Here is a 20,716-nt window from a genome sequence, read left to right as displayed (position 1 = left end):
TGTTATCATGTTTATATTATTTAATATAATAGTTGGTTTTCATAAAGCTGTTGATTGTAATTTAAAATCTATTTTACAATAAAGATTATCATGATAAAAAAATAAGTTTTTATCATTTTAATTTTAAACATTTTTAATGATACAATCACTGTTGTAAATGTTAAATATATTTTTCATTTCCAAATTATTATAAAAAAATTTATTTGATCTCTAAATTAAATTATATTGTATTTAGTCCGTGAAGCTAAAATATCATTCTTAATAAACGGCATTATAGTGAACTAAAATACAAGTTCTGAATGTATGTCGATTGTTAAAAGATACTTTACATTCATTTTCATAAATTATTACATAAACTTTAAAATTTAGTTTATAAACTAAACATAATTATTAATGATAGTTTGAAAATTAAAAAAAAAACATAGTTAATGTATATAATAATATAGATATTTATTTATCAATTTACATTTAACTCTACAAATAAAAAAGTTGGAGTATTTACGTTGTTACTCGTTGCTGTATTTCTTAAGGTTAAATTTTGCAAGACGTTAGGCTTTTTTATATTTAATTTTTTTCTCTCCTTCGAAGCAGTTAGAAAAATGTTTTGCCTATAATTATTTAATAAATTATTTTGCTTTCTTCAAAGGTGAAGAAAAATAAACTTCCAATAAAAATCATATTTTAGAAATTCACAATTTAAAATTCTCTCCCGTTACTACCAAACTAACACGAGACTATTGAGTTTCGGTGCGACACAGTTGAATATGCTTTTTCTTAAAGAAAATATTTTATTAATAAAAGAATAGTTTTATATCATATCAATACTTTTTTATTTATTTTCACTTTCTTTCTATTAATTCAAAAAATATCGCTTTCCACTCTTTTTTTTGTCAAGAAAAATAACTTTTTACGTCCACCACTGAAGTAAGATACTCGTGCAGAAATTGGTGAATCAACGTATTACACTGTAAACATCTAATTTTGTATTTTATTTAATTGTGTTCCTTAAACTCATGTAATCGTTATTTTATATAGTAACATCACTTTTCTTTTTGGTTTAAGAGTGAACATCTAAATTATATTATTTATAATAATTTAAAAATACTAGTATTTCCCTTGTAAAATTATTAGTTAAAATGAAATGAACATAGTTGATGGTGACGTGCTTTTTAAGTGTCCTCTTTTTTTACGTGTTATTTGATAGGCAATTATGTGTAAAATTATCTTATGTGAAACTCATGCAAACATTAAAATGATATTGTTGGATGTAAAAAAAATTCTCACATATAACGAAAAATATAGTTGATTAATTTGTGAAATAATAGATATATATAATCCCATAGAACTAATGTATGATGTTAATGAAGTATTAGATGAAGTTGAGTTTGTAACTACTTGTGTACATTATCTTTATTCATCTATAAATCCAAATCGAATAAAACGCAAAATTACAGAGATAATAAACCAGATGTAACAATTAATAGATCCAAATTGACTCAAAAAAGCTTATAAACAAGGTGTGCAATCCCTAAGAAACTTGGTTAGTAAAGTGTACGTAAGCTTTTAACCATATAAGCGTTACGTATATAAATATTCCATGTCATATAGACCTATATAAATATACATATTGTCTTTTCTGCGATGGAAATTTTAAAAATACAATAAAATGATGAAGGTAGGTTACACTTCCAATACTATGCCAACCTCTAAGCAGCTACAATATCATTCTGTACTTCATCGTCCATTCAGCAACATTCCCACCTCAATCAAAGTCAGTCCTTCCTGAAACACAGGAAGCTGAGTTACCCAAAATTCAATATGTGACAATCAAATCTTATACAGCCCAAAAAATTCAGTGACGAAACAGAAGCATCTCAATTAATTCAACCAGAATGTTTTTCTTTAGGGTGGCAGGGGGAGAACCCAGGAAATGATTTATCAAGTGGGTGAAAATACATAAACAAGAATGTTTTTCTCATGCATATATGTAGTGGTAAATGAGTAGGTTCAAATATGTGTAGATCTGTCCATACCTAAATGCATAATTACAAAAAGAAAACAAATATATGTTTGAAGTAAAATTTTATAGGTTCTACAATGAATTTTTTAGAAGAAAATTTAAAATATTATTTTTTTACCATTTTGAAGATTGAGGGCTTTTATAGAAGAAATCATTCTCCAAAATGGAGATTTCATTTCTCCCCTTAATACAAAATATTTAACATTGAAAATAATAGATTTTATGTTTAAGATTTTTGTTGAAGATCCAACACTAATAATACTCTAACTTCTTAATAGGACTAGTTAAAACTCAAACAGAAATAAACATATTATACCAGTCAAATTTTCGCTATTGAACTAAAAATGACAAATGAAAAATCCATGAACATATTTTATCCTATTACTAAAAACTCCGCATGTCAACGGGTTAGAATTTAGAATATAAAGATATTTTGTTTCATAAATTAGTATGAGAACTTCTGTTTATATTCTACCTAATGATGAATGAAGCCATCAAGTTGAATCCTAGATTTTCCCAAAGGCCCACAACTGCGCATAGATATTTTAATCTAAGGAAGTGATCTCTACACATGGAAAGCTATAATTTAATTTAATAAGAATAATTAGAATAATTTAACAATACCTACTCGATGATGATGAAGAAACCTTACAAGGTGATATCAAAGATGCACCATCCTTAATTTCTTTAAGCACATGATCCTGAATTATAACATTCAAAAAGAAAAAGTTAATAGATATTATTTGAAGACATGTTTAGTGTGTACACGAGATACGATTCGGTGGCAACCAAGAAAAAGTTGCACCATTACTCAAAGAAATCACATACCGCATCATATATTGGTATTTGATTGCGCCAAAATTCTAAGGGACGAACAAGCAATCTGCCTGCAACATAACCCAAGCAAAAAAATTATAGTCTGGAGTAAATGACGTTTCAAATTACATCAAAAAGGTTAAGAATAGCATTGGGTGAGAGTTGGATAAGAGAGTGCATGAAAATAATATAAAGTACATCTATTAGCTATAAGCCTGATAAGTAGTTTATGAACAGACATTAATAACAAATTTACCAGATCTGGATGTTCTGAAACTCCATGACTCAGGAGAAACAATGGAATTTTTCTGTCGGCTTTCCTTGGTCAAGTGACTTAAATCTCTTGATCGCGAATTTTTCTCAGCTGAAGCAGATTTATTCAGTGATCCCTTATGCCTGCCCACTTTTTTCTTATGACAGCCTTCGGTCTCTGGTGACAATGTTCTGAAACTCGATGACTCAGGAGAAACAGTGGAATTTTTCTGTCGGCTTCCCTTGGTCAAGTGACTTAGATCTCTTGATCGCGAATTTTTCCCAGCTGAAGCAGATTTATTCAGTGTTCCCTTAGGCCTGCCCACTTTTTTCTTTTGACAGCCTTCGGTCTTTGGTGACAATGTTCTAGAAATTCTGGATGCAGATTTTTTTACTATCTGTTCAGATGATGTGCGTAGTTGTCTCCATGATTGTGACTGAATAGGTGTTTCCGGACTTTTTGGTCCCACTACATCACAATTATCCAAGGCCGCCTCTGAAATATAGTTCTTATTATTTGGATTCTTTGGAGGCAATCCAGAAGCAGACTGTTTCTTCCGCTGGTATACTTTAACATCATGCAACCTGGCACTTCGTCTTTTCCTACCTCTACTACAAGCAACATTAACACCAGCCACCTCCTTTGACACGTTGCATTCATTTTCAGGGAATGCCTTTTCCTGATCACCCTGCGCCTTCTCCGGTGATGCCAAAAAAGTAGGAGTACAATTTTCCACACCTGCGATTGCAACTAAAATATCTATATAGAAATTGGATAGAAAGGAGATGATAAAACATCAAACAAATACAAGACACGAATAAAAAAGATGCAAATCATTTACGATCATCAACTGAATATTACTCCTCGATTGTGACTATATGGGTAATGCTGGAGTTCTCGATCCCCCTACATCACAATTCTCAGAAGCCATTGAAGTAGAGTTCTCCCGTAATCTGGATGATTCGAAATACCTCCAGAAGCGGCCTGCTTTTTCTGCTGGCACCACGTCTTTTCCCACCACCACTACAAAAATGATTAACCCCATCTATCCCCTTTGACACATTGCAATCATATCTGTGATCTCCCGGTGCCTCCTCTGGTGATACCAAAGAAGTTTTTGACTGAGTCAGAGAATTTTAGTTTAGGAAACCCTTTTTTGAAATTATATGTTTCAGTTATGCCGTTTCCCCACAACTAGGAATATATTATTAGACATGGGTTATTGGGCTATTTTCTAAGAATTCAGTTGTAGAGCGAAGTCTATAAACTTGGCCTTTTTCACTGGTGAATAATATAACGTGGACTCAGTCGTGTTTCTATATACTTAAACACTATATATACAATTTCATAAGGTAACAGAAGTACGAATGCAATCTTCCGCACCTGAAATGACAATTAAAGTATCTATTGAAACTAGATACACAAAAAATGATAAAACACCAATCAAGTACAAGAAATGACTACAAATAAATGTAAATAAATTATAAACATCATTCGAATATTTACCATCAGATAAAATTTCTGAACAGCTGTCATCAAGAAAACCACTACCCAAATCATTGGCAGTGGTTGATTCTTCTCTGGAGAAATCTAGAGCACAGGTTTTCCAGTCTGGAGGGAAGCCAAATAAAAACCGGTTCAAAATCTGGCAATGAAGAAAAAACAGAACAAAAGTCAATTTGAGACATTACGCATCATAAAACAAGGGACAACTATCACCATAAACAACATCCTTCAATATTCAAACCAAAAACATTAATACTTACATGAAAAATTTAAAACAAGGCTTATCAAATAGAAAGGGAAGAGGGAAAACACCAAATAGAATTAATTGAACTTCTCGTATAAGCTAAAGTAACTTACACACTTAATTTCCACAGAACCTATCTCTTTTAACTTTTATAAAACCTAAAATGCATAAGTTGGTTTTAGCCATTAAGATAGGTTCAATTCATTTTATCTTCTTATCCACAAGTTTTTACATAGAAGTTTATCCAACCACGAAATGCTAAAAACCTGAGGGTCGAAACCGTTTTCAATAGTGCGCTGCTCGTTGATGAAGCCACTAATTATAAGGTATATCCCATCCGCAGTCATGAGAGAAAACACGTCGTATCTTTCGATAACGGGAGCAGAAACAAACACGCGCATCGCCTCATCCCTGAATCAGAAAATCAAACAGTTACACTAATCACACAATTTCGTCATCACCATCACCAATCGTTCCATCCAACACGAACAGGCTCGAAGCAATTGAAATGCGACATAGACATTACTCGAGAGCGCTCGCGAAAACCCTAACCCGAAGAGAGAGAGGAATCTTAGACTTACTTTCTCGATGAGATGCCTGCGACGGCTAAACGCTTTCCTTGGAAGTCGTTTGTGGCTTTAATCAACCACCAATCATATAAAGTGACCTTCGGAAACGAAAAAACAGCGTTAGAATTGAAAATTGGAGAAGGGGGAAATTGAAAGAAGGATTGAGAACGAAGAGTAACCGTTCGTAGGAAAACGCATGATTGGGTGTCGTTTGAAGGAGTGGCAGTTGGAGTGGAATCAGCCATTAGTGGATTGTTCTCTCTGCTTCAGTTATTCCGGCGCCAAATCATGGGTGCAGCTTCTACAATGGTGCTTTCAAAGTACCAAATTTCTTGCAAATGAGAGCGTAACAAATCTTAGGGTATGATCACAACAACTTAAGATGCAGCTTGCGATGCGTTTTCATGAACGCACAATTTTTCTCCTACACCACTCGTGCCACACACACCTCAATGTGGAGTTGCTGCCACACTGTGCCCACAAACCAGAGTTAAACCCGGGAACCTTGTCTTGGACCAGTTTAAAAAAATAGAAAAGATAGAAAAATATAATTTTATTTCAATATATCTTTCTTGTAATTTAAAAAACTCACATTTTCACTTTTTTTTTTCTTTAAATTTATTCCCCGGATTTATTTTCAAATCCAAACGCTATATTTGTTTTCAGGGAATAATTTCAAATAATGGGTAAGGATGGATTTGAGAAAAAAGTGAGAGGAAATTGATGTTATTTGATTTTAAAGATGGAGAGTTAAAAGTTAAAAGATTAATAAAAAAGGTTATTGAATAACTTGATAAATATAATGTATAAAAGAAAAAGTTTAATAAATTAAATGTTTAATTAGTAATTTATTTTTTATATTGAGACATTTAATTTGTATTGGTATTTTTTATAATTCAATTGAAATAATGGATAAGGATCGATTTGGGAAAAAACGAAAATATTTAATTGATCTCTCAGTTAACTCAGCATTATCATTTGTAAGTGATATGTATAAAAATTTTTATATCATATGTGTCAAAATTTAAATTATCTTTTATTTTAAAGGTATTTTAAATTTAAATTAAAAGATTGGTAGAAAATAATCTAAATTTTGACATGTAATAAATCTTAATTTTAGTACATGACACTTTTATATACAATTAACAGCACTTTAACAAAAGATATCATATTAATTTTGTTTAAAAATAAATAAAGACACAACTGAATAAACAAAAAATAATAATAAAGGAAGAACTAAATATATAAACTAATTACTAAACAAAACATAAATTTAAATAAGGAAATGATATTTCGACAAAGTTTAACAAACAACAACTTTTAGTAAAAAAAAAGAACAAAAACTTTATTACTTAATTTTTATAACTTTCATATAAAAATAAAAAAAATATTTTATTTAATAATTTTGTCAATTTTATTAAAAAATTATTTATCAAAAAATCATTTTTGATTTAAATATAAGATTATAATTTTATCTAATAATTAAAATTAACATAATAAAATTTAATTACGTAAAATTAATTTAAAATAAAATTTAAATAATTAAATTTTTAAATAATTTTCTTTCTAATTGGTATATTAATATATTTATTTATTTTTATTCACCTTCTTCACCTTCAAGCCTACCACTACCACACCCCACACCCCACGCCACGGGCACATTGAAAACAACAAAGTTAATATTGAAATTTATGACAAATGAAATGATATCATTCGTGACAAATTTTCTATTGTTTCAAATACAAAAAAGAAGTTAATAATTAAGCTGAGTTTCTAAGTTATGTAAAACTCTTATATATATATATATATATATATATATTTATTTAAAATTTACTTATTATAATTGTTAGATGCTTATTCATTTAATTAATCGATAATAAAAATTAATTAAACATTATCACAAATATCAAGACTGTGACAAGGATTAGGATTCTCATTGGAAGCTCCCATAAAAAGGATTGAATTCACATAAAGGTATCATTTAGGCAGAGACACAAAAGTACTGTCTCTTGATGGAATTGTTGGAACCTTTTGACTTTCTTTTTCAACCTTTGCAGAAAGAACCAAGCTTCCATTCACTCATCATTACCCTTTTCCATCACCGGAAAAAAACATCATTAAAGTTTTTCAAAAAGCCACAAGAAAAAACCATCTCAAACAAACACAATTCCTATAATGAATTTCCAAAGTCCTGGGCCAATTGCATCTTATGCATATTGTTTTAGAAATTACTTGTAACCAGAGAGATGTTGACTAAACTATGCATTATTCTTATTATTATTCTCCATTCATCTCACAAGACAGCTACAACACATGTAAAGAGAAACACATGCAAATTTCTGAGCTGTAAAGCCTTGATATAAGGAAAGGGAATATGAATTTTCTTACCTGTTTGTTGCTAACAGTTAAAGGGAAAAGACAATCACATATATTGTTCTCGTTTATTGGATAAAGTAGCAACACTTTCTTCAACCTAATCTTATTTGTCTTCATAGTGGATTCCATTGTCTGTACTAAACTGTTTTGGCTGCACCAATGACTCTCACCAAGTGAGGATAACTTGGTTTCTGTGTAGTCATTTTCTTGGGTAACAACAATTAATTTAATGGAGAATGATATTTTAACTTTTTTATTAATTTTTAACTTATTACTTCAATCATCATTAAATCATCACATCATATTACTAAAAAGAATCAAAATAAATGATCTAATAGTGATTAAAATAATGAGTTAAAAATTAGTCAAAAAAATAAATTAAAATATCATTATCTTAATTGAATTTGGTTTTTATTATCTTCTGTTCTATACAGAACAACTTAAAGTTTAATTATGACTAGAACTCTTAATTTTAGTAAGGGTCATAAAAAAATGGAATGAACTATTATTTTCTATACGTGAAAGGGGATTTTTTTTGTTAGATATCCTACGTTGAGATATTAAGAATCGTAAGATTGATTAAATTTAAAATACATTTCTTAAGATAGTATTAGAATAATCCAAAAAAATTATAACTAACGAAATTTGTCCTTTGTTAAATCCATTGTTTTATTGTTGTCGTATCATTGTCATATTACTCATAAATAATTAATTTTATGTTTTAAATGTTAGGAATCAAAGTGTGAGTCTAAGTCTCACATTGAGTAAAAATGAGAAAGTTGAGCATCATATAAGGATCAAGGCTCATAAACCCATCGCCTTAAGGTTTTGGGTTGAGAGTGATCTCAATGTCTTATGTGGTTGGACTTAAGTCTCATTGGTATTGTGTCTTCCCAATGAAACCAATATATATGTTTAGACGTGAGAAGTGTGAAGCCAATATATATGTCTAGAAGTGAAAAGTGTCTTGAAGATCTCATATCCATTAGAGATAAGAACAAATTTTAATATACGAGTAAGTTCAAAACTTAACTTAAAAATCAATCCCACGATCATAAAGATAAGATAGTTTTTCAATATATAAATGAGTATAAATTTTATTTTATAAATGAATTTTATAAGATTAAATTAGATTTGAAGTTCAATTCTTAATAAACGAATTGCTGATTTTGTATCTACATATTACTACGTCGTTTCAATGTTTTTGTCTGTGGGTGTACTAATTTTTGTGTTGTTTTATTTAATATAAGAAAAATGTTGTCCTATTATTATAAGAATCTCTAACTTAGTCCTAGACATGTTAACACATTTTAAAGAAATAATAGAAATTGGTGGAAGTTATTGAAGTAATACATGGATGGATGTGGAGTGAGGATTAAGATTCATGATGAAAGGTTGTGTTTGAGAATTGCAATGATTAATATAAACCAACATAGAAGAAGGCTTAGAAAAACAAAAATGGAGGGGTTTGTATGAGAGAGTTGGATGAATGATTGTTAATTTGAGAATCAAAGATGGTGCATTGGTGATTCATCTTATCTTATATATGTCACCTACATTTTTAGAACGCCAAAAGCATAATGGCCAAAGAAGAATTTTATTTATAAGCTCGTGAAATATAATAATAATAATATTATTATTATTATTATTATATTATGAAGGAACATAACATCACTTTATTTCATCTGAGTTGATTGGTTTCCAACTACCGGGTCTCACTACCCAACAAACATTGACAATTAAAATATAAAATTTGTTATTAAAATCATTTTCAACGAACAGAAGTTTCAGAACAAGAACCCAAAACCCTACACTGTCTTTGTCATTGAAATTGTATTAGAAGAAAGCAATATTTTTTAATTAAATGTTTTAAGTGAATAAGTAAAAGTGCACCTAATTAGTAAAAGTAAACAAGTTCAATAATATTTGTTCAAATGAGTATTTACAAGTAAATATACTTTTAGTCGTTATTTTAAATGAAAACTGAAATTAATCTTTATTGAAAATTTTGAATTAATTTAACCTTTTATCTTCATAAATATATAGATTTAGTTTTGTAAGTTTATCTGACTTTTTAATCGCGTTTCTTAGTTAACATTAACATCGAAGTGAATATGTGTGAAACGGTGACGTTTTAACCGCATTTCTTAATTAACATTAACATTGAAGTGTACATGTGTCAAACTGTGTAAACAAACTGAAATACTATAATGAAATAAAATATGTTTGAAACATCAAATAAACTTAATAAAATTTGGTTAAAATGACTAAATCTGCACATTTACATTATTAAGAGACTAAAATAATTTAAAATTTTCAAGAAGTATTGATTTCCATTTTCAAAATTGACAAATCAAAAACATATTTAACCCCATTATTTCTCGCTATTTATTATTGATCAAGTGAATCTCACTAACAATTAAAACACGTGACCTTTTTCATTTCTTTTAATAAATTCGGTGAAAAACAAATTTTGGACTAAATAAATTGAATTTGAATTGTTTGTTGGCTTTTTTTTTTTTACTGTTCTTATATTGTGATTTCAAAATATATTAATGACAAAATAAAATAAATCAGTAAAAAATCTAAATTCGAAAAGATAATAAAGCTATAAACTCAAGAATGCATCACATTAATCTTCAGAGATGACCCTGTAGGTCCCTACACAACACTTAATGCATTAGACAGAGAAAGTTCCAAATCCTGGTTGAAAAAAATAACAGGCACAGAAGAATTGTACTGCAGAGAAAAGTAACCGGAAACTTCAACATTTAAAATATTCCCAATTACTGCTACATAGCTGTCTCTGTTAGTGTTACCTAAGCAGATGCAGTTTTGTGATAATGCAGAGTGATCACAACGTGACGACGAACCAAAACTTTGCTATGGGGTTAGTGGGACCCATCAGACACCACCACTCATGGAAATGGAGACCTTAATCTTTTGTCCCTTTCTCTATGTTTTGTCTAAATTATCTTCATATTCCAAACCACCACATTAATCTACGCCACAATTTTCTGAAACCAAACTTGGTCCAAAGTTAATGATATTTGCTCGATTAAAATATATAATGGATGCAAAGTCTAAGCCAAATTTAACTACTTGCCAAGAAATCTCTTTCTTAATTGCATGTTGTAATTCATTTATCGAAACCTCACTCTTTGCTCAAAAACATATACGAGATAATGACTGCTGAAATATTTTGGTCGTATGAAGAGAGAATAAGAGAATGATAAGGTAATAAATACAGCATACAACAACATGCCATAATTCACATAATTCAAAATCTTGCTTGAAACAACACGAGAAGTTGACAGATAAAAAACCAAAACCTGGTAAAAGAATTGCAAAAAAGGAACACTGGTGTTGTTGAAAATTCATTTGAACTACATACATACATGCAAACAGGTTATTCAATTCAATTCAATTCAATTCAACCAACCAGTTTTTACAGTTTTTCAGCTTCATGTATCTGTAATGTAACACAACATCAGTTATAAGTTCCTGAATAATCATATTCATACACTGAGGAGGAAACAAAACCTTTTTCAACAACGTTAAGGGGACATCAGTAATGTGCCCTTCAATCCCAAAAAAAGAAAAACCTACTAAAAATGAAGAGATCATTTCTGAAATCCACAAACAATGAACTAACAACAAATCTACACAATTTTGCAAGCAAGAAAAGCTCACAAGCCTGGCATCATCATCATCATCATCATCCAGTAAAATTGCTTCTGCAGTTAATCAACTAGACAACCTCAGCAACCAGAGAGTTCAAATTCAAATTCAAATTCTTCGAATTTGAACCAGAAACCTCGTTCTGTTTTGAAGTGGTCTCATTCTGACCAACAACAATCTGGCCTTTACTCAAGCCAAATGCGTCCTTGTCACTGCCACATGGCTTGTAAAGGTTCCTCCCTCTTATGGAATACCTTCCACTGCCAAACCTGGAGCTAGAAACTTGTTCAGCAGATTTAGAACTATGCTCCACCACCCCATCAGAATCTCTCAGAAATTCAGGCTCCTCAGTGGTGGCCATCAAATCCATCAAGTTGCTGCTGAACCCCAAATCAGAATACACCCTTCTGGAATACCTCATTGCTGACTTTGAAAGTCTTCCATCCAAAGCTTCAAACTTTCCCTCTTCCACACCGAATTCACCGTTCCTTGCTTCAACGGGGCGCCCCACAGTCTCAACCATCATGCAAGGGTTGTTGAAACCATTCCAGGAATGAAGAGGCACCAGTTTACACAACCCACAGAGCCATGTAACAACCTCCTTCATGGAGGGTCTTCTCTCTCTGCAAGACCTCACACACTTTGCAGCAATCACAGCCAATTGCTTCCTCACAACAGGATCCTTGGGAGGTGCAATTCTAGGATCATAAACAGCCAAAAGCTTCCCTTTTTTTATGAGGGGAATAGCCCAATCCACGATAGAAGGTGGTGAATAAGTGATGTCGATGGCTTTTCTTCCGCTTATAATCTCCAGCAGCAAAATCCCAAAGCTGAAAACATCGGTTTTGGTGCTCAAATTATCAGGAGTCACATAACAAGGGTCAAGGTAACCCATGGTGCCTGCAGGGGGAGTGGACCTGAGTCTGTAGTCATCAACATGGCCTCTCAGAGCCAAACCAAAATCCCCCAATCTCGCATTGTAGCTCCGGTCGATGAGAACGTTCGCAGACTTTATGTCACGGTGAATCACCGGCGGCGTCGAGGAGTGAAGCGTGTCAATGGCTTTCGCGGTTTGCAGAGCCAGACGAATCCTCCTACCCCAATTGGGAGGCCTTGGAGAGGAATGAAGAACATCGTAAAGGGTCCCATTGCTCATGAACTCCACCACCAAAAGCCTGTCTCTTGAATCGTTCGTGAAACCCACCAAATTCACCAACCTGGGGCTCTGGATTTTCGACAAGATGTCGATCTCGTTGTCCACCTCGTTCGTGATCTCCACCGGCGCGGAAGACGACACCACCGGTCGAGGAACAACAACCCCGTGATGATGCGGCCGCGACGGCCGCTTCACCGCCACGGGACGCCCCCGAACCACCGCCTTGTACACATACCCGTGACTCCCTTTTCCGAGAAGCTTCCGGTCGGAGAAGCCATTGGTAGCAGCTTCAAGGTCGCTGTACTGAAACTCCTGGATCTTGATGCTGCTTCTCTCTTTCTCTTTCTCTTTCTCTCTGGAAGAAGAAGCCACCGAATCGGAAGTTGAAACTGCGGATTCGGCTCTGCAAGAAAGGTATAGATACCCCATGTGAATTGGGTTTTGTGTGTGCCCTTTTGGAATCTCTGAATCTAAGAAGAGACCAAAACGAGTGAAGTGGAGGTGGAGATGAACCAGAAGAAAATATAGATAGATAGATGAAACCAAACCCAACAAAACAAAGCAGAGAAAAGATTTGGGGTAAGAGATAAATAATGTCTTCCTGAGTGTTCCAAAAATCAGTAGTAGTATCACAATACGTTTGTTTATGTCTGTTGTGTTGTGTTTATTATGGGATTGCAAAAATGTGCAAACGTTTCATCATTTATTATTAAAATTAAATGCTCTGTGTGTATCTTGGGAGATGTGAATGTGTGTCTCTCTCTACAAATTTGACAGAGAAAAAAAAAAAAGAGAAAGTAGGGACCCACCCTCGCAAGAATCTCAAGGTCCATCATTTATTTATTCATAAAATAATAATAATAATAATACTATGTAATTTATTTTAGATTTAATTATTTTGATGATACTTCTTCGTATATACGTGTTAGTTTGATATATATTTTTAAATATATATTTTTAAAGATGTGTTAATTTAGTTTAAATTGTTTAAAAAATATTTTAATCAAATTTTTTAGATAAATTATTAAAATTATTAATTTAATTCATGATTTTTACCATTAAATCTTAATATGAATATATGAATATCAATATTGTTAATTATGTTAATAATTTTTTCTAAAAAAAATTTAATTAAAATATTTTTTAAAAAATAATATATTTTTAAAAGTAAATACCAAATTAATACATCTAAATCAAAATGAGTATCATCTGAATCACTAAATATTTATTATATCATACAGTTTTTACACAGCATAAAATATTGTACAAAATTAACGTACATCTCACGTTTCTCTTCCAGAAAGTACAGGGAAAGGAAAATAAGATGATTTTGGTGTTTGTATTGTTGTTTGTTTACGAAGGTTTGGTGTGCCCTTAAATTGGGTCATACCAATTAAGAAAACTCACGGGTTGGCTTCACATGTGATGTACTTCAACTTTTACTTTTTTTTCTTCTTTTTTTTTTCTCTTATTGTGCCAGCCAATAGATTGGAAAAAGATATAGGAAAAGACATATTCCATTTACTCAGTTTTAATTTATTTTTTCTGATAACGTAGAAAAAATAATTATCAAGAATTCTAGAACACGTTATTTTCAAACGTTTTATTTACTTCTTTATTAAGACAGCGTTTTCTTTGATTTAATAACCATTTTGTTTGGAACACTTACAGTGACTGGTATATTTTAATATGAAATTGATAACTTAATAACTCTAAATAAATTTTTTCTTAAAAACATTAATTAACTTTTCTTTGATATGATGTCTAACATCTGTTAAAATATTACTCAAAATCATAATTTAAGACCCAATGTCACCTTCAGACAAATTCATTGATTTGTCAACCGCGTTATTTATAAATTTATAAATAAAAACCAATTTAAATTTGGCCATCTAGAGTTATATATATATATATATATATATATATATATATATATATATATATATATATATATATATATATAACATTTTGGTAGAATTTATAATTTAAAGATGTTACAATTTAATTTAGCGAATAATAAAGTAATTTTAACTTAGAAAACTTCAAAGAAGAAGAAACAAAACTTAGACCAAGTCAATAAAATATCTCTACTATGAAGTAAGATGTAAAATCTCTTTAACACATTACACCTGTTTGGATAATATATGACAATCTCTGAATCTCACAAAGTCTCGCGGAGTCACTACTTTTTGTTCAAATTTTTTTATTCTTTTTTTGTGCTAAATAACTATGAACTAAAGATGCTTTTCGTCTCTAAATCATTTTAAAAAATTTGTACTTTTGGTTAACCAAAATTGTATACATGTAAAATATTATCCCAAATAAATGCAAAGTATTTTTCATTACAAGGAAAATTCCACAATAAATTATAATATAACTTTTACGTTTAGTTTGCTGAAGACAATATTTTACACGACTTTGTAAAATATAAAGACGAAATGCATATTTAATTTATTTAAAAAATTTTGTGAGTGGTATCAATTGTTTTATGACAGAGATTAAGTATGTTGAAAATAGTTGTGCTATAACTAATGACAATAATTTTTTGTCTATTAATACACGTTCGATCTTAACCGTTGGTATTAGAATCAAGATCATAAATCTGATTCTTGGTGAACAATTGTTAATGGAGAGATTGTTGCGGATTGCACAATTATTCTATGATGAATGCAGATGGACAAATCACAATCCAATAATGAAATTCTTAATGAGACATGAGGGAACAATTTCGATTGTAGTGTGACAAAGATTAGGTAGATCAAGAAGAGTTACTTTCGATCATAATAAAAATAAAACATGATTTTTAAAAATAATTTAAAGACGAAAAAACACATATAATTTTAATTAAATTAAAATGGAAACATTATAATATATGGGCCCCTATATAGAAATTAATGAGAAGTTGGTATGTTCTGTTACGCACATCAAACCAACCCAATTAGTTAGTGGACACTTCACTTCTGAGCCCAATAAGCCAAATATGGACACTGCCCTTCACCAAACTCGAAAGGCACCCCATAACTTCCAAACTCTTCACAAATAACTAACCACAAACATTAAAAACAGTTAGTTATAGAACACCATAAAATTTTCCTCTTCCCTATCATCTTATGTAGTTATCACCATGACTTCATGTTACCATTTAAGGTTTTCAATGTTTGAATTACTTATCTAATCCAATAATAAGTTATTATCTGTATGTTCATAATTATTTTTGGCCATAAGAGGAATGATAGTGTCACCAGATTTGTTGTGTTTGATGGTTTTGGCTTTGGTTGGTGAGATGGTGAAGTGTCCATTGATTCTGGTATTTGGTACAACACATTGTAAGTAAGGTCAATTCTATTGGAGATTTTTTTTATGGGTTAAATATGATTTTGGTCTCTTACCTTTTAGTGAATTTTGAAATTAGTTAATTTTAAAATTTTAGTTATTTTAATCAAATTTCGTTAGATTTATTTGATGTTTTGTACGTATTTCAGGATTGTATTTGTGTTGTTTATACTATTTGACACATTTTTACTTTAATGTTAAGTCAAATACTATTATGAAACGCGCTTGAAATGTCAAATAAAATTAACAAAATTTGATTAAAGAGACTAAATTCACATATTTCGAATTAAGAACTAAATTGGTTCAAAATTTCAAAATAAACTAATTTCAAAATTATTGAAAGTTAAAAGACAAAAATATATTTAACTTTTTTTTTAATGATGTACTTTATTAACCATGAATGTGTCATATTTGACTATACTAAATTTAATAATTTATTTATGTAAAAAAATGTCTTTTTCTCATAATTGGACCATATGCTAAGATTTTTTGACTGTGACTAGTTAACATTACTAGTCAATGTAATCAACCCGACATTAATAAAATATCGCTTGTACTAATCAAATTATACATAAAGAAATACTAAATGAATATAATATCTAAACTTTGTAATACATAAATTAAAATCAAACATGATTTCAACATTAAACTATTTGTGATTTAATATTAAAAGAAAAAAATAAAACTAAAAAAATGAGTTTTTTACAATAATTAAAATAAAATTTGACAGTATCTGTAAGGACTCAAAAATATTTTTTTTTTTTTAGTAATCTGTGATTGTGATAAAAATTCATGTTCCTCGTTTATTTAAAATATTATTAAACATCATCGCGCGATAAATTAAGCATTTTTGTGATCAATAGTTAACATTGAATTGTTAGTAATACTACATACGATGTATTTTTAAAGTAAAGATAATTTACTTTTATGATTTTTTTATTAAAATAAATTAATGATTGTCAAAAAAATCGAGACTTTAAAATTAGAAAGTTTAAAACATTACCAAAGTCGATAGTAATCAATTATCAATACATAAAAACAAATTTAATATCGTACCGAGCTCAAAATTCTTGCTCATTTATATATTACTCAATTTATCCATTTTTTCCCGGTTTTCTTTACATTTATATTTGAATTGTTATAAATATATACTTGTAATAGTTGTTTATTTTCGTTAAAATAATTTTGCAAAATCAATTCAACATTATTTTAATTCCCATTTTTATAAATATACTTTTTTAGCGTGATGATTAATCTTAAACAAAATTAAGTATTTTAAGTTTTTTTCCCGAAAACTTTTATCTTAAAATACTCATTTAAGAAAGTAACAAAAATAAAAGATTACAAGTAAGTTTTTTTTTTTAATTTTATTTTGATGTTAATATTTTTAACTTTAACGTGCAAATAAATTTTAAGAAAAAGAAAAATTAACCCAACCATTGTCGAGATTGCACGATTTGCTGTACTTTGATAACTTAAGACTTCAGAGGATTAAAAAAAATCGATTGACTACATTGAGTCCTTTATTTTTTATTTTTATTTTTTAATTTGAAACTAATGTTGCTTAAGAAAGACGTCTTCAATTTAGTTATACCTTTAAATATTTAAGTTTTAAATTAAAAAAATATTCGAAATGAAGAAAATAGTATACATAATTTTTTTTAATATTAATATAGGAAAAGTTATAACTAATTTAAAAAGTATGAAAATTAATTTTAAAACAATGAGAAGCCAGATTTAGGAAAATTAATTTAGAAAGTGACAAGTATCTTATATATTTTATAGATATTCATTTATTTTTATAAAATTTAAAAGTTAAAATAAATTAAACATACCATGGATATATGCGAGGTAGATAATTATATATAAATGAATGTATAGATCTATTAAACTCTCTTAAAATATACATTGGAAACCAGTGAATTTGAATATGAAGAGAATTAATTTGAGAGTAGGAAGAATTAATTAATATCTAAAAAAATGCAATTTTAAACATGAAAGATTTAAATTATTTATTCTGATATTTGAAAGGGAAAAATATTTAAAGTTTTCTTTCAAAAGTAATCATTTAAGATATTTCTGAATTATTTATTAAATTTTACCAAATAGCACTGTATTAGCAAAGAAAATCAGCAAAACAAAACAAAACAAAAACCAGATCCAATAAATCTCTTACAAAAAGGAAGTCTCAATGACTTTCTTATTCATAAAATTGGCAGTGATTGGTCTAAAGATAAATCAAATTGATTCATCAAAAGAATCATATTCACAAAATTAATTTTTTGTAACTACTTTTACAAGTGATTTTAATCCATCATAAATACCATGTTGCTTCGCATTGACATTAAAAATTGACAGTGATTGGTCTAAAGATAAGTCTACTTGATTCATCAAAGAATCATATTCACAAAATTAAATTTTGTAACCACTTTTACAGTAATTTTAATCCATCATAAATACCATGTTGCTCCACATTCACATTAAAAACCCAATTTTCTATATTTTTAATTAATTGATAAATATATTACGACGGTTATTAACATCTGTCATAAAACCATAAGGCCTTATATGAAATTTTTCAATATTTTTTTTTTTTATGAAATTTCAAACGGCAGATATTTTTTATTTGCATTTAATATTTAATAACTTGATTCAGGTTGAAGCTATAAAATGACTTGGAATCTCTGCAGCCAAGTTCTTATCCATAGCTTGGTAAACCGTTGGATGCATCCGACGGTTGAGAAAATAAGTCAACGAAGTCAAACATTTATTCTATCTCTGTATAGTTTTTCCATAACAGGCGAATTTTACCATCTGCAGTTATCGTTCTTCCAATATTAGCCTCTGCTTTTCATCTCTTATTTAGATAATTACCCAAAACCCTCAACAAAATCAAAAACAACACATCAACATCATCGTTTCAATGGCAAAAGATTTTGGCTTCAATTTGGGCTGCTGCATCGAACATCACAGAAGAAAGAAAAAACATTGAATTTGATGTTTTTCACGTTACTGCTGAGATGAATAGAAAGGTATTATTATTATTATTAACATTTTTCTGTGGCATTGACAATGAATAGAAAAATCATAAATGCAAATTAAATTATATAATTTCAATATCGTGTGTAGTGTAGATTCTATAACAAAGACGCTGCAAAGTTTGAACATTAAAATTAACAAACAACACTTGCTCACAGATTCATTCTGCAATCTTCTGAGAATTGCTCTGTTTCATTTCAGAGTTCTGGTTTTGCAGAAGATAATATCAGAATCTGGTTTGTTGCAGTTATGGAGGGTGAGATTATGAATCTCATGAAGGTGTGGTTCTCAGTTGTGGTATCTTTATGCTACTGTTATTGGATCCGAAAGCTTGTTCCTGCCGGAAAAATACGACTCTTCCTTTTTCTTCCGATCATCTTCTTATACATTGTTCTTCCTCTGAGTCTTTCTTCTGTGCACTTGTGTGGCACCACAGGGTTCTTCATTGCGTGGCTGGGAAACTTCAAACTCTTGCTCTTAGCTTTCGACAAGGGACCTCTCTCTTCCGACACATTCATCTCTCTCCCACGTTTTGTCGCAGTGGCATGTCTCCCCATCAAGATCCAACAAAACCAAACACGTTCTACCACCATCCAATCTTCTTCATCTGAAAATGAAAATGAAAATGGTAACACCCCACATTCAGATCCGTCCAAAAGTTCCGGTTTTGACACCAACCCATATTCGATAAAGCCAAACTCTGTTACCCAAACCAAACAAAAAAACTTGTCCAAAACGGGCGGTGCTACTACGGGTACCCCACTTCTAGGATATGCCCTAAAGGGTGTTGCTGTGGGCGTTCTGGTGAAGATCTATGACTACAGTGAGAGTATTAATCCGACGGTGATTATGTGCATGTACTGTTTCCACATTTACTTCATGTTGGAAATAATCTTGGCGGCGGTTGCGGCGGCGGCGAAATCCATGCTGGGGATGGAGCTGGAGCCGCAGTTCAATAATCCACTGCTCTCGACCTCGCTCCAGGATTTCTGGGGAAGGAGATGGAATCTCATGGTCACCAGCATCCTCCGGCCAACGGTGTACGATCCGACCGTGAAAGCCGCATCGAAGGTTGTTGGTCGCAGGTGGGCCCCGCTACCGGCGGTGATGGGCACGTTCGTGGTGTCGGGTTTGATGCACGAGTTGATACTGTTCTACCTGGGGAGGTTGGAGCCCACCTTTAGAATGACGTGTTTCTTTCTCCTTCATGGGATGTGTTTGATGGTGGAGATTGCGTTGAAGAGGACCCTCACCGGCAGGTGCCGGTTGCCGAGGTTTCTGTCGGGGCCTTTGACCGTCGTGTTTGTCATGGCCACCTGCTTTTCCCTGTTCCTGCCGGAGTTTATCCGGTGTCGGATTGAAGTCAGGGCGTTTGAGGAATACGCCGCCTTGGGCCACCTCCTTACACCTCTCAGTTCGTCGTTCTCGGCTATTTTTCTTAACAAATCTTAGCAACTAGGGATAAATAATTTTTATGAGTATATCTTTATTATTATTACCGACGAAAACACAGTATGAGTGTGTGTTCTGTCTGTCTTTTAATTCTTATACAAATTTTGAGGAATAATATTTATTTTTAAATATATAATTAATTTTTAATTAGTTGTTAAATATAATATTAGAAAAATAAAAAATATATATAGAAAGTATTTTTAAAATAATGATCAAAGATGAAAGAAAATTTTAAAATAATGATTAAAAATAAATTATATATAAAATAATC

General features: G+C 30.7%; 3 protein-coding genes across 8 annotated transcripts; 1 reads left to right on the top strand and 2 right to left on the bottom strand.

Moving 5' to 3' along the window:
* Positions 1-1,471: 1,471 nt before the first annotated feature.
* Positions 1,472-5,913, bottom strand: LOC114170070 (uncharacterized). Of its 5 annotated transcripts, none has more exons than XM_085668452.1 (8): positions 5,588-5,913; positions 5,421-5,506; positions 5,106-5,250; positions 4,596-4,734; positions 3,093-3,839; positions 2,849-2,907; positions 2,649-2,721; positions 1,472-1,797 (listed from the first exon to the last, which is right to left on the bottom strand). In XM_085668452.1, exons 1-8 carry the CDS (start codon positions 5,651-5,653, stop codon positions 1,763-1,765), a joined length of 1,350 nt encoding a protein of 449 aa, XP_085524578.1. In that variant the 5' UTR covers positions 5,654-5,913; the 3' UTR covers positions 1,472-1,762. The 5 variants fall into 5 exon arrangements, with proteins under 5 accessions (XP_085524578.1, XP_027911352.2, XP_085524579.1 ...); XM_028055551.2 differs by having other exon boundaries at positions 1,472-1,782; positions 2,673-2,721; XM_085668453.1 differs by having other exon boundaries at positions 3,093-3,827.
* A 5,365-nt stretch (positions 5,914-11,278) lies between these two features.
* Positions 11,279-13,295, bottom strand: LOC114169885 (Protein kinase superfamily protein). Its single transcript, XM_028055265.2, has one exon. It carries the CDS (start codon positions 13,048-13,050, stop codon positions 11,536-11,538), a length of 1,515 nt encoding a protein of 504 aa, XP_027911066.1. The 5' UTR covers positions 13,051-13,295; the 3' UTR covers positions 11,279-11,535.
* A 5,492-nt stretch (positions 13,296-18,787) lies between these two features.
* On the top strand, positions 18,788-20,581 carry ASAT1 (acyl-CoA sterol acyl transferase 1). 2 transcript variants are annotated; one of them, XM_085668714.1, is made up of 2 exons: positions 18,788-18,986; positions 19,241-20,581. In XM_085668714.1, the coding sequence occupies exon 2, from the start codon at positions 19,243-19,245 to the stop codon at positions 20,443-20,445; it is 1,203 nt and encodes a 400-aa protein (XP_085524840.1). In that variant the 5' UTR covers positions 18,788-18,986; positions 19,241-19,242; the 3' UTR covers positions 20,446-20,581. The 2 variants fall into 2 exon arrangements, with proteins under 2 accessions (XP_085524840.1, XP_027909905.2); XM_028054104.2 differs by having other exon boundaries at positions 19,195-20,581.
* The last annotated feature ends 135 nt before the right edge of the window (positions 20,582-20,716 follow it).

The sequence above is a fragment of the Vigna unguiculata genome, chromosome 11 (genome assembly GCF_037176805.1).
Source record: "Vigna unguiculata cultivar grain cowpea cultivar isolate G323 ecotype 2 chromosome 11, ASM3717680v1, whole genome shotgun sequence".
NCBI classification, from domain to species: Eukaryota; Viridiplantae; Streptophyta; class Magnoliopsida; order Fabales; family Fabaceae; genus Vigna; species Vigna unguiculata.
Note: the sequence above shows the minus strand (reverse complement) of the source record. Positions and strands in the feature narration are given on the sequence as shown.